Source organism: Hylaeus anthracinus, unplaced genomic scaffold (assembly GCF_026225885.1).
Source record: "Hylaeus anthracinus isolate JK02 unplaced genomic scaffold, UHH_iyHylAnth1.0_haploid 0, whole genome shotgun sequence".
In the NCBI taxonomy this organism is placed as follows: domain Eukaryota; kingdom Metazoa; phylum Arthropoda; class Insecta; order Hymenoptera; family Colletidae; genus Hylaeus; species Hylaeus anthracinus.
Window position 1 is genome coordinate 407,039 of NW_026533254.1, and position 14,631 is coordinate 421,669.

The 14,631-nt window shown below is 33.2% G+C and overlaps 2 protein-coding genes across 3 annotated transcripts; both read left to right on the plus strand.

Annotated features, from left to right (window-relative positions):
- Positions 1–6,056: 6,056 nt before the first annotated feature.
- On the plus strand, positions 6,057–8,617 carry LOC128894646 (activating signal cointegrator 1 complex subunit 1). Its single transcript, XM_054156522.1, has 6 exons — positions 6,057–6,508; positions 6,577–6,686; positions 6,894–7,209; positions 7,306–7,469; positions 7,536–7,663; positions 7,731–8,617. The coding sequence occupies exons 1-6, from the start codon at positions 6,306–6,308 to the stop codon at positions 7,854–7,856; spliced, it is 1,047 nt and encodes a 348-aa protein (XP_054012497.1). The 5' UTR covers positions 6,057–6,305; the 3' UTR covers positions 7,857–8,617.
- Positions 8,618–8,756: 139 nt separating this feature from the next.
- Positions 8,757–12,486, plus strand: LOC128894625 (meckelin). Of its 2 annotated transcripts, XM_054156486.1 has the most exons (12): positions 8,757–8,951; positions 9,039–9,055; positions 9,115–9,306; positions 9,382–9,633; positions 9,706–9,860; positions 9,949–10,114; positions 10,206–10,487; positions 10,572–10,976; positions 11,053–11,315; positions 11,385–11,565; positions 11,645–11,855; positions 11,924–12,486. In XM_054156486.1, the coding sequence occupies exons 1-12, from the start codon at positions 8,789–8,791 to the stop codon at positions 12,145–12,147; spliced, it is 2,511 nt and encodes an 836-aa protein (XP_054012461.1). In that variant the 5' UTR covers positions 8,757–8,788; the 3' UTR covers positions 12,148–12,486. The 2 variants fall into 2 exon arrangements, with proteins under 2 accessions (XP_054012461.1, XP_054012451.1); XM_054156476.1 differs by having other exon boundaries at positions 8,757–9,055.
- Positions 12,487–14,631: the final 2,145 nt, after the last annotated feature.

Below are 14,631 nucleotides of genomic sequence, written 5' to 3' on the forward strand. Positions count from 1 at the left end.
TGTAATATATAATATATATATATATATATAATATATATTACACTTTGGCGGATGCGACTCCAAGGCCTGATTTTGGAAAAAGTATATGTAAACAAATTTCTTCTATAAGAAAAAAAAAGAACGTACTTTTATTATTTATAAATTTTTAAGGCCGAAATTACAAAATCAGGCCTTGGAATCGCATCCGCCAAAGTATAACGAATATATTAAAACCAGAATTATTAGAAAATATTGCTTCTTTGCTTTAATATCTTGGAAAAGCTTTGTTGCAGTGAAATCTTGATGATTTGTATGACAATATGGCTGCTTCGCTATCGCGCTTTCCGTTGCGGCGCTATCGCCGTCTTGTTTGCTGTTATTATATCGTTAGTCTATACACGGTGTTCTACATGGTTTAGACTAGGGATGGCCAACTGTTTTTGCCCCCGGGCCGGTTGGAAAAAAATTATTTTCACGGGCCGGACGAAATATTAAAATTGAAAAATGTTAAGCAAAACACTTATTTCTTTAAGTAAACAAAATTTTATTATTAAAGTTGTTTATGAATAATTGTAGTTAAATCGGTTAGTATAAGGTCTTCCGAAATTTGAAAATCTTCGGTGATAGCTCTGATAAAAATTAACAACTAACAATAAGCAGTATCTTTTACATCGCAACTTTCGTTCAGAGCTATTGCATAAAAATTGGCAGATTTTAAATTATTTAATAACTGATTCACGCGACAATTCAAGCGGTAACCAATAAATGCAATGCATGCATTGGAGCAAGAGGTAATCATTTTGAAAAGTGTTTGCAATAAATAAGTGTTAACACATATATAAATGTAAATAAATGAGAGGAAAGACGGAAACTCTTTTGTTTCTTTTTTCTCGATTTTCTCGAAAACTGAGGATAAACGAACAAATCACCTAACGTTTTTTTTTTTCTTAGTTTTTCGGTGCCCAATACGCTCCCGCCCCCGTTTTTTTCAACTGCATTTCTATTTCTTATTTCTCTTTTTACTCACTGCTATATAAATAATATATAAGAATTGCAAATAATATTGATGTGAACATGATATTATAATGAGTACAAGCAATACATAATATAGCAATAGTAGAAGCAAACATACAAATGTATGGGATGTGGCGTATTTACTATTAATAAATTATTATCAATATTAATATTAATATTATTATTAATAAGAAACGTATTATTAAAAATTGTAGTCCACATTCTATACATTATAATTCTTATATATTATTTATGTAGCAGTGAGTAAAAAGAGAAATAAGAAATAGAAATGCAGTTGAAAAAAAAAAATTTCCATTACCGAGTCTTGAACCCACGAACCCTAGAACATGAACCAGCGACGTAACGCCCGCAACTACAACAGTTTCTGTTGTAAGATAGATATAGTCCAAACAACATTCACTAGTATTTGTACGATTCTTATGATGAACCATTTAGAGTAGAGTTTGTAACGTAAACACGTTAGTTTATTGCTCCGTACGAATTAGAAAACGTCAAATTTCTAGGAAAGTACTTTTAAAAAAGACTGTAATAGAGGAATGGAAGAAGATCCCACCTCGAATAACTAATAATTTAGCTAATTTAATGCTTAGAAGAGTTGCAATAACAATTAACGAAGATACTCTTCAATAATGCGATAAAGTTCGGCTCGCGGTGTCGTGCCCGTTCCCTGGCCTCGCAGTGTCAGGTTGCTAGGTCCCTCCGACCCCTCCTACGCGAGGAGATGACACTTTCAAGTGGGTTGTGAGTAGAGCTTCCAGAGACCGAATAAAGACCGAATATTCAAGCGGCTTTCAAGTCTAGTCAAACCGGGTCCCGATTTCCGAGCCGAATCAATCGATTAATTTTAATTATTCGTGTAATGTAAATTCTACATTTCTGCTGTTACACAGCAGAAAAATCTTAAATTAGTCGATATTATATCGTGTTTGGTACCATTTTCATCAGTACAACATCAGGAATTCAGTAGTGCAATTTGTTTCTTTAACTTTTATAAAACACAACAAAAAGTGAACATATCATGACAAACATTACACACTTTATTGCTCGGACCCATTGAGGTTCGTCGTGGGTTAAAGTCGACACACGTACGCTTTGGATGGTTCCACCCTTGGTGTATGGCTTTCAATAAACACCCGATTTCACTTCATATGCATCGTATTATTACGGGAGTAACGCCGATGGATTCCTTACGTTTTCCTGATGAAAACGCTACTAAACACTATGTAAATCAGACTATTTTTAACGAAGATAGGCAAAAAGCGTGCAAATCATTTTTTTCGTATAATTTCCTTCTAAATAATCCGGATTGTATCGTGTCTGGTACCATTTTCATCGGGATAACGTAAGGAATCGATTGGTAATACATCCGTTAAGATCCGATAAGAAATACAGATAAAATAATTTTTTGGAAAAAAAATTTAACCGACTTTAAAAAAGGTACAGTGAAAAGTATGAAATAATTTCTAGTTAATGTATATGAATACCCACTAGCTCTAGATATAATTGCTTAAAAGTATGGGAAAATGCAGTGAAAAGTGTGAAATAATTTCTATTTAAACTGCATTGTTATTCACCATCGTTTGATGAATTTGGTTAAATTATTAAATACATCATATTAAATGCAATGCACCTTTTTGAAGTCGGTTAAATTTTTTTTCCAAAAAATTATTTTATTTCACTCTTTTTAGTGGCAATCTATAACCAATATTTCATGCAATAACAACAGTTATGAGCAATATACAGGATGACCCAAAAACGTTGGAGGTCCTTGAAAAGACTTGTTCCGCGGGGGAGGGGGGGTTGAAACAATTTTTCTTTAGCGAAAATGTTGCTCAAGGTTTCGTTAAGGAGGTATTCCAGAAACAGAAACTCCCGACCAATCAGAGCGCGAGCATAGGCCCCGCAGGCGCTCCTCCGGCATACTCGCGCTCTGATTGGTCGAGGATTTCTGTCAATATCTCCTTAACGAAGCCTCGAACAACATTTTCGTTAAGAAAAAATTGTTTCAACCCCCCCCCCCCCCGAAAAACCCCATTCAAGGACATTCAACATTTTTTGGACACCCTGTATAATTGCAAATAGGATTATCAGGAATACATCCGCAAATACATGTGAAAGGATTGATTGCGTTTGGTAAATTCCTTGTCGAGCTGCACCAGAGCATAGCAATTTCGCACTAACAATGGTTTTATAAACAATAAAAGTGTCCATAAATGTTTGCAAATGGGAACATCACGAATTCATGTATAATGAAATGCGGAAGGTTCCATCGCGCTCGGTACTTTCCTCACCGAGTTACATCACATAATAGGAATTTTGCGATAACAATAGTGTAACGCGAATGATAGCCGCGACCCTCTCCTCTTCGGGCCATTCTCCGCCGCGCCCGGTTTCCCCTCTCCGACGCCGGTACCGCCGACCGCTGCTAGGCCGTCACCGAGCGCTGCGATCCCGCACGGTGCTTTCTCGCTACTGAAAGTGGGGAGCGCCGTGCATATATACCACGCCGCGCCGCCCAGAGAGGCGGTACGTCTGGGCGAGCGATAAGTGTAAGAACACTACTAACAAATATAGCACTATTTCGCCGCTCAAACGCTCTCGTTTTCTCTCGCCGTTTCCAACCCTCCAACGGAGTACGAACAGGACGGTGTGCGACCGCTACCTTACTGTTCGCGCAAAATCCGTTCAGTCTAACGTCCTCACGCTGCCGGCCTCTGGCCCGACACGGAGGACATCCAACCGCCGGTACTGTGTCCTGCGACCGCGGAACACCCCGGAGTCACGGTTTCTAGTCCGGGAAGAGTGGGTGTGCGACCGCTACCTGCTCGACCCCTTTGGGGCACCGTCATTTCCTTCCCGACCTCCCTGGAAGTAAACTGCCTTCGTCCAGGCTAAGCTCGGACGCGTACTCTGGCGATCGACTGAGTCGGCGCCCCGACCCGCGACGGTTCTACCGCACCGCACCGAACTCGAACCGTTACAATAGTTATAAACAATACAGAAATTCATAAATTTTTGCATCTGTGATCATTGTGAAAACCTCTCCGGCCGCAAAATGTAAGGGGTTTCATTGATTTCATCGGTTTCAAGCCAAACATACGTGAAGCTTTTTGCGATAAAAACTGATATAAAGTGGTAAAAAATAAGACAAGGACAAATGTTTTGCTATGGGACCAAATGGCAAATGCTCTTCCAGATGCAAGACAAAATGTTCCTGTTTAAAAAAAAAACAGGTAAAAAATGACAAATAACAAAATGTTTCTTTTACGCGATCAACTGGAAGAAATATTCGACAAGATGCAAGAGGTTTCACTCCGATTCATCAATCCATCTCGACGTAATCGGCAAGCATACCTAAAAATCACGGTTTTTTGGTAAAAACAGGGGTAAAAAATGACAAATTGCAAAAAGTCTTGAGAGCAGGATCACCGAGGGAACATGCTCTACAAGATCCAACAGGTTCCATTCTGATTGGTCAAGCCATATCGGCGTAATCGGTGAACAGACATTAAAAAATAAAAAAAAAATATACATGTCGAATTGAGTGACCTCCTCATTTTCGAAGTCGGTTAAAAATGGGCAACGAACGTATATATTGTAGCCTGTTTATTGGACCAATGATAATTTTGTATTGCATCTTGTATAATAAATGAATAATTTTCGGCAAAATCTCTGATGACAACAAACTCATCGGGATTTAAACTTCCTTTTGAATATTTCAAATAACTACTCCCATCTTTTGCTATGAAATCATGGACTTGCAATTGCAACATTTTGTTTTTTAATTCATTAAGAAATGCTGGTATTGAATATTCTATAGGCTCTAAATTGGGATTAAAATTGCTTCATTTGAAACAGCACAGCGCATATTTGATAACATTTCTTTATATGTGCATGGAAAATTACAAGATGTAGGAATTAATTTTTGCAGTTTGGCACCATGAAGCATTAACTTTACATTTTGATGCATTACACATACACACACAGAATGTGTGCCACAGGTTCCGACTATTACATATTCTTTTGGACGAAGCTGAGCAAATTTACTAAAACCAATTTTTATAGATGGATTTTGTTCTTTAAAAAGCAAAAAACAACAAAAATCACAATTTTTTAACATTAACCCTCCGGCACCGGGCCTGGGCCATTTTTCCGTCGTTTTTTGAAGTCCCATTCCTCTGTGATCGAGAGTGTCGAGCTATGTGTTTACATCGTAACTCGATCCGTAGCAATCAGCTCTCCCCACTATTCTAACTGTTAGCGACAGAAATGTTTCGAACTTTATTGTAAAAGAAGTAGTTTTCGGGACAAAATATTAACAAAAACAATTGGTTACGAGGCATTATTAATATGATTATAATGTTTGCATATAAAAATTTGATTTTAAACCTTCTTTTGTAGCGAGTATGGACTTGGATTTCGATGCCTGAACTAATTCTGTGTAATAATCATTTTATCATCGTTTCCCTATACATATGTATTTTAGCGTATTATCTTCTAACAATTCCCCATATTCCAAAATAATTTTAATGTAAAAATTAAATACAAGTATAACATAGTTTTATAAATGTGTTGCTTATTTCCCATTATTAAATTTATATTTATAGATACAATATACAGACAATATAGAGTTCTCTCGCAATGCGAATAGTAAAACGCTACAAGGTTCGGGCCGATATATCGGCTCTCTGGCACTTTTCGCCAATGCATCAAGGGCCGATATATCGACCCCCAGTTAAAGAGTTAAAAGAAAAATGTATGACCGCGAGCATTTTTTTAACTTACTACGATACTGAACCATACTGAAAAACGTCTTTAGACTACTGGCACAACACCGCAGCAGAGACGACAGCAGCGCTACAGTGGACAGCGCAAAAGCGAAGCAGCCATATTGTCATAAAAATCTTTTGCCAGCTATCTAGTAGTTCTCCTACTGTCTGTTGATGGCGCCAGCTTACTATATAGTAATTCACCTTCTCTCCGTTAGTGGCACTAATTTACCTCCTGCGCAAATTGAAAATACCGAGTACTCACTGGTATCAGAGATGGGTAAAACCCTAGGGTTGAAAATTTTTCAAAAAAGGAAACGAGACAAACATATCGGCAAACTTCAAATTTATTCGAAGCCTAGGGTTTTGCCCATCACTGACTAGTATTCACCAATTTATATTTGAATAATTTTCTACTATCAATTAATGTAGTACGTCTTTTATTACTATGTGTCACGCTATGCTTTTTTTTTATCTGACTGGGCTGGTGTATAATCAGTATAATTAAATACTTTTAAAACAATGAGTGTACTTAAACCAGAATTAGTTTGGGTAGATGGGAGATGTTATAGATTTTTAGAACAAAGGGATGCAACTACTTGCAATACTCCTTATGTCGAAAATGATGATCTTAAGTATCAGGATTGTGAAGAAGAATTTGCCACAGATATAGAAATTGTACCCTATGAAACAGCAAAATTTAAACATGTGTTTCATGTAGAAAAGTAAGAATTATTTTTTTGTCGTATAACATAATTGTACAACAATATTAGCGATAATTGCATTGTTTTAGGTCGTTTTTTCCATTTATTATTGGAGCCAAACATCAAGTTCGCAAGCGATTACAAAATGAAACTAAAACAACAATACAAATTCCAGGACCAGGGCAAGATGGAGATATTAGTTAATATGTTTTCATATTTTTCTATAATTGAAATATTAGTTTTATTTTGATTGATACTAACTGAGACTTTTGGATGTAAAGCATGCTCTTTGAGTAAAATATTTGATATATCCAAAAGTTAGTTAATATCAGTCATGAAAAACTGAGCTATGAAAACCTCAAATATTTAATATTAACATGTACATTATATAACCATTTATTTATAGAAATTATTGGATATGATCATAAAGGAATAATAACAGCACGTCATAGAATAAATTTAATAATAGAATCAACTAGAGGACGACTAAATTTCACACATTTCCTGTCTATACCTCTGAATGAAGATCAAATCATAATGAAATTTAACACTTTTAAACACGATGTCATGACTTTTGAAAATACACCAAGAGGTGTGGATGAAATGCTTTTTCAACAACCTAAAAAATTGCACCTTACCCTTGGAGTACTTACATTACTCGATGACATAGAAAGAGATCAAGCTATTAAAGCTCTGGATTACTGTAAAGATCATATTATAAAGTAAAGTATATTATTTTGATGTTAGGATTACTTGTTATTACTGCAACTTTATTACTATAATACATGCTAACATATTTTACCACGATTACTTTATAGAGCTAAAATTAAAAAGCATGGACAGATTCATATTCGCTTGCAAGGAACTGAAATAATGAATGACGACCCTTCTGAAGTAAATGTTCTATATGCAAGAATTATCGATACGAATAATATTTTGCAGGATATAGCAGATGAAATTGTAAATCATTATGCTAATATAGGTAAAGAAGCATACAATATTTTCGGCTAATGCAGTATAAGTATATAATGATAAATGTATTACTCAGGTTTACTCCGAAAAGAAAAGGATAGAGTTAAACTCCATGTAACTCTTATGAACACATCATTTAAACTGAATGACAAAGAATTCACTGATAAACGCAAACTAAGATTTGATGCGCGAGAAATACTAAAAGTAAATATCTAATATTCATTCAAATTATAAAACGTACGAATTTATAATAAAAACTCCAAAATATTAGGTCCATGGAAATACGATTTTTGGAGAGACCACATTAAAAGAGCTTCACATATCCCAGCGACATACAATCAGCAGTAATGGGTACTATCAAGCAACTGCAACAATAAATTTAGCCAAAGATTTGTAGATGATATACAAAATTCTTATTTACAATTACACATGTTATGTCTTAAATGTAAATTAAGTAAAAAAATTTTAATTCCTTATAATGGAAACTATGTGAAAACAGACATTATAATTTTTACAATTATCCCTAGAATCAAAATTACTCGTCCATTAAGTTGATAGAGACATGTTTCCAATGCCTGTTACCTAATAACTAATATATTTTTACAATGCAGGTTAAATTCAAACGTTCAAACTAATTACTATACCTTACTATACTTCCCTTGTTAGTATATTAACACTTTGCTATGGTAACGGAAGATGTAAACAAAGTGGCTGGTGAAGATGCGTTGTTTCGTAAACAAGTATATTTTTTCCGTTATTATAATTTTTTACTTAAACTTTCTCGAAAGGCTTGTCGCGAATAAAGAAATTAATGAAATCTCCCAACTGCAGGAGTTTGGAAATAATGCGCCGTTTTCGTTTATTCATGGCGATACAAAGAAAAATTTTAAAGCGTCCGCGGATCGTAAGTTTATAATCATTTTTTTAGAAATGATCAAATAATATCATGCGTAAGTTATTACATTTTTTAGGATTACGATGTATATGTACTAGATTTAGTACACTAATTGATTTACAAAATGGTAATTCTTTGTGTATCTTTTGTAATTTGAATACAACAGTAACCATAGATGTGAAAGATTGTATTTCATGTAACAATACAGCGTGTGAATGCAATATTAATAAAATACAAAGTAATATTGAAGTATTAAAACAATACATTGCCATGTAAAATTACTTATTATTAATATAAAACTAATTAGAATATATACTAGTACATTAGTAGTTACATTATGAAATTATCTTAATTTGACTTAATGATTATTATTTTATTATAGTTTATATAATTTTACAGTAGATAGAAGCTTGAATGGTACATTATTAAATACTATGTACTATCTGCCTTGTCCTGTTAATACTTATCCATCTTTGGATGGACCTAAATGTTTGCTGTGCAAAGATTTTGAATATAATTCTAATGTAAATTATACGTACTTATCAAAATATTATGCATGGATGCTAAATCAATGTTTGTATGAGAATGATTCTTCTGGTGGGTTAGATGCAAGTATCATGTATTTAACAAAAATGGAAAGTCAGTACACAGACAGTTACTATTTCAGAAATGAATTACAACCAGCAATATATTTTTGCAAGGTAAGTAAGAAAATAAACCTATGTAGAATAAAGAAATATTAATATAATAATTTGTTTAGAGAAAGCATGGATTAGCATGTGAACATTTATCAAATATGTGTGCATTGAGTCTTTATAGTAATAAAATTGCTTGCATGTTGTTTTTGCAAATGCAAATACCTATATGGTTATTTTATAATAAAAATGAAACTACAGCAGTACTAGGTAGCAAGCAAATTACACAAAAATACAGTTTATCGAAGCACAACAATGTATGTAACATAATTACCTCTTTAAGAGTTTAATATATAAGTATAATATATATTCGTATAAGTTATATATTTTAGGATAGCACACTGAATTTTACATTTGCCACATTTTCTTTAAATGGTAATTTCAAGTCAATTGGTATACCTAACGTACCATGTAATTTATTGAAATATGTCAGATTTGGTATAAACTTGAAGAAAAAATGCAAACTCCCAATAAGAGATTTATTGGCAGCAGAAGTAGAACTTATATCTCCTTATTTAACATTTGCGGAAAATACAAAAATATTAACGTATGCATTACCTGTACTCATAAAAAATATTAATCAAGTAAGTAGATAACAAGAGAAGTAACATTTCACTAATGATGAAATCTAAGAGTAGTTTTTAATTACTTTCCAGAATGAGAATGAAATATCGCATTGGCAATTTGTAAGAAAATTTTTCTTTGTTGATAACATTAGTGGTTACAACAAGACATCAAATTTCACAGATAGTAAAGCTAAAAACACAAGTATATTATCTACATTGCGTTATATGAACTCTTTAAATGTTATGTAAGTTCCTTTATTCTTTTCTCATCTATGCTTTGAATGTTTTTGAAATTTAATACCTATTAAAGTAAAAGTAAAACACCCTTTACAGTATCAATGTTCAAAATGTGGAAGAGAAAAATAAAATATTTCCACCTTTATTAATTATCGAATATACTGAATTAACACATGAACAGATCAGCGAAACAGTAGAAGTTACATTAAATTACAAGATTCAATTCATTCTGAACAAACACAATGCTGATGTTAATTTTAAGGTAAAAATTGCAATAATAAAAATAACTATGACACATCATGTTTAACCATTTTTATTATAACTTGTTATACAATATAAAAATATTTTTTTAGATAATCGTTGGAGTCTTCTCAGGATTAGCATTAAGTTTCTCTGGCATAAAAACATGGAGTCGTAGTAAACAACATAATACCACTTGTTCATTGACAATATTAATTTGGTTTTTCATTTATGCTATGGGTGCAGTAGGATCTGTAATTATTTTGAGTTTAATCAGTTTATGTATATATTTATTCATATTTTATAAAGGACAAACAATACCACATATTCTGCTTTTTGATAATATTAACGAGAAGACTATTAAATTGTTTACTACAATAGCCTTTACTTTTAAAGTAAGTATTAATGTATAAAATAAAATGCGAATATAACTATTACAATTAATTTGTTTATATGGATATTGATAACTTCTTATTTAGTTTATAGAAATGCTTGGATTTATTTGTCAACATTGGAATATCAACATATTTTTTATGGATTGGGAACAACCCAAACCAGCATATAATCAATTGAAATATGATCCTCCATATATTTCTTTATACAAGTTACATACCAATAAATTATCAGAAAATAAATATGAGTCTTTGCAAACGATATCGGAAATAATAACAACTAAACAGGAAGAAACTGCTGACCAAAGCAATGTTAATCATTCAACTGCATATACAGTATCAAAAAGTTCCCCACAAAAAATAATTAAGCATAACAATTTGTCTGTTAGTATTTGGAGAACATATTTTATTGCCAATCAGTGGTTAAAACTTCAGACAAAGCGAAAAATAAATATGATAGTACAATTAGTTGCTGTTTTATGCATTTTTCAGGTAAATTATAACTGTATTAAAACAATAATTTGAAAATTAAATTTAGAATAAAGATTAATCTTGTCATTTTAAGTAGATTGTACAGCTATATCCTTGGATTATTACAATACCTGAGTTTTCATCCAACTTTCACGAAGACAATTGCAGTTTTACTCTTTACTATACAATATGTACTGTGATATATGTTTTAATATACTGTGTTCAATGGTTGTTATCAATAACATTCTACGAACGATATATTACAAATAGAATGCAAAATTTTATAGATCTGTGTTCAATTGCAAATATTAGTGTATTCATTTTACCATTTAATTATTATGGTTTTTATATTCATGGAAGGTAATATATTAGATAGTAGTGTATAAAATATAATAATTTAAAATAACTATTATTATTCTTTTATGACAGATCGGTACACGGATTTGCAGATACAGATTTGCCAACTTTAATGAATGACTTGGAGAAAGAAAAAAATAATTTATGCGCGCATAGAGGTCTCGTGCCGGGAACATCTCAACAAACATTTATATTATCTTTAACAAAAACGTTCAGAATGGTTTTTGCCACACTTACAAAACAAACACAGATTGTATGTATTACATGATCATTATTTAAATTTTACTTAAATCCTTAAAAATTTATTGTACATTGTGCTTATCTTCTTTCAGAGCTCTAATCGTTTTCTAAAAACGTATTTCTTTTCAACTGAAAACTGGGAGCAGAGTTTTAATATACAGTTCAAAGTAAAACAGTTCTTATGTAAATTTGTGGATCATTGTTTCAAAGATGTGGATTATATTATCAAAGAACAACATTTCTTTGAAAGATTATGTAACATCCTGTTTTTACATAGCAAAGAAAAATCAATCTTTTATATTGGTAACATCACTTAATCTAAAGAGCAATACAAAAGTATTTTCAAATTCTTTACATTTTCTTATTTACAGATAATAATCATTCCTTTGATCAAATACTATTTTATGGCAATGAATGGTTGTTGGCAACATTTGAAATGTCATTATTTACTTTTGTGGTAGTATTATGCAAAGATTGTTTGCTAGCCATTATAGTTACAGTATCAGTATCGCTACTATTAATTATAATTGTCAAACATAATAGACTAAAAAGTTTAAGTAATAATGCATTACTAGATAAAACATTTCTTACATGATATCATTATAATTTAAAAAAACATTCAACAAGACAAAATTCACTCATATATTTCAAATATAAAAGTTCTTTGGCATTATCCATAACTTTTGAAGACTGTTAATTTTCCAGCATCACAATTATATATAAAGGGGACTAAATGATTTTAGTTTTAGTTGATATATACAAACTACTTTCAAAATACAACAAATGAAACAGATAAATATTGAATGCCTGGTTATTTTTCCATAACCTAAAGCAACAACATAATTGAATTTCTTTTTATAATTTATTTTATAAAGCAGAATATTTACAATAATAATTCTAGTTTATTTTACTACAGATACAGCTCATTTTTTTAAACAACATTAATGGTGACCACTGGTATCATGACTTTCATCGTGGTGTACACTATAATCGATTCCAAAATATCGTTCCACAGCTATTGTCAATAAAAATGCTGGAATACCAAGTTTGTAACCTCTCGAAAATCCCTTTAATGCTCGTAGATAAGGATTTGGTATAGCATGTTTGTAACGCCAGACTTCATTCCTTATCCAAGGATCTTTTAGTCCTTTTTCAGCCAACCGTTTTTCAAGATATACAAGTTCTGGCACTTCTTCCACCTTATATATGTTTGGACTTGGTACTTTTGGTATACCATGTCCATGACCCCCCATTTTCTGCAAAGAATTTCGATTATTAGTTTCAATGTCTTAATTCAACGTTTGAATATATAAATATAATTGTGATAGTTCAATACACAATATATCTAAATACAATTTACCAAATGAGAACGAACAAGTAAAGAGTACTTTTACCACAGAGTACTATTACAGAAGCGAAACTCTTATCAAAACCTTTAAAGTTCATGTCCCTCATCTCCTTAAATAAAATAAGGGCAAACCACTATAACCTGGGAGAGTCTCTTTTCAGGAAGGGCTTAACACCCTCACCACAATGTGAGTGTGGTCACCCATCTGAGGACCTGAACCATTTTATATGGTTACGGAATGCCCATAATACAAAGATGAAAGGAAACAATTAGGAAGGGAACTAACGAAAGAAGGAATTGACTGAAACCAAGAGACAATCTTATTAATAAACAGGAAAAATAAAGGGATTGCGAAAGCGATCGCCACTTTTATTAGAAAAACGGGTAGAACAATATTGGGAAAATGGTACATGACTGAGGAATAACCAATAATTCATAACATAAGGTAGAAAAATCTAAGAAAACAGGAAACGAGATGTAAATATATATTTTTTTTATAAAAAAAGGCGACAAAGTATAAATTAGAGACTAAGAAAATAGATAGTAGGTATTAGAAAATTTTCCCTCAAGGGAAAAATAAAAATAAGTAAGTTAAGATAGATAATAAGAAATGTAGTAATAAGAATGTAAACAAAAGACTTTTTGACTGTACCTGATTGTAACACAATAAGATAAATTTATTTTTGTAATGTACAGAGATGAGGGGAGAGATGCGCCCCAAAAAGTGATTTTTATTTATAAAACGTTTTCATTGGGTAAGAGGAGGGAAACTAGTACCTCGAACGCCATCTCTAAATAGCACCAAACTTGTACTAAAGTTTGTAATGTCTTGTTACGCTATCACGTGAACTTAGCTTCATGGCATGTAGCGCCACAACGCGGAATAGCTTAAACACTACCGCATGTAGTATATATTTATATTCAAATTAGAAGCGGGATTCAAATGGATTAACGCATTGAATCAACGAACCGCCACGTACATTGTTAAAACATTCAACGTGGGTGATCAAGCGTGGGAAAGTCGAAAGTCAGGAGAGAAAAGGGAACGTTCGCTAAAAATACTTAATAGATTCATTATAGGCCGTGTCGAATCGCCGTTTCCGTTGGAATGCATTTCTTTCGAATTCGAGTTGAGTTAGCTTTTGTTCCAGCTCGTATGATCCTTGAAAATAACAGACTCGCGCTGTACCTCGGTTCGCGTTTCCAGCGACTTCTTCAAGAGGGTAATAAATTTCCTTAAGGTGCTGTGTCTCGCTGGCACGTTTTCTCTCTCTCTAGACCTCCGCGCTTTCCTTTTTCACATGTAGCCCTGCACAAACATGGCCGCGCGACTCCCACCTCCACCCGACTCGGGGTTGGATCCGAGATCGATGAAGATCACCGATAGAAGGAGTAGGGCGCAACCCCCGATTGGACCAAGACAACCCGAAGGGAGGATCGGGAATCTTCCGTAGAAGGGAGAGAAGCAGCAGATCGAGCGAAGATTTTTCCAGAGAGATCAATCGTAATCGAACCTCTGAGAACGAACTACGAAACGATTTTTAAACCAAACGAGTCGACCGAATAAACGTCTTTGCTGTTTCTTAAAAGTATTTCGAATTTTATTTCACGCGCCTCTCCGGGCAGAGCGGTTCAGCGCTCCACGGGCACCTTACCCACGTCAGAAAATTCCCTATCACCGCACGACGCGTTCCGCAACACAGCAAACTTCAGATTTATTCGAAGCTTAGG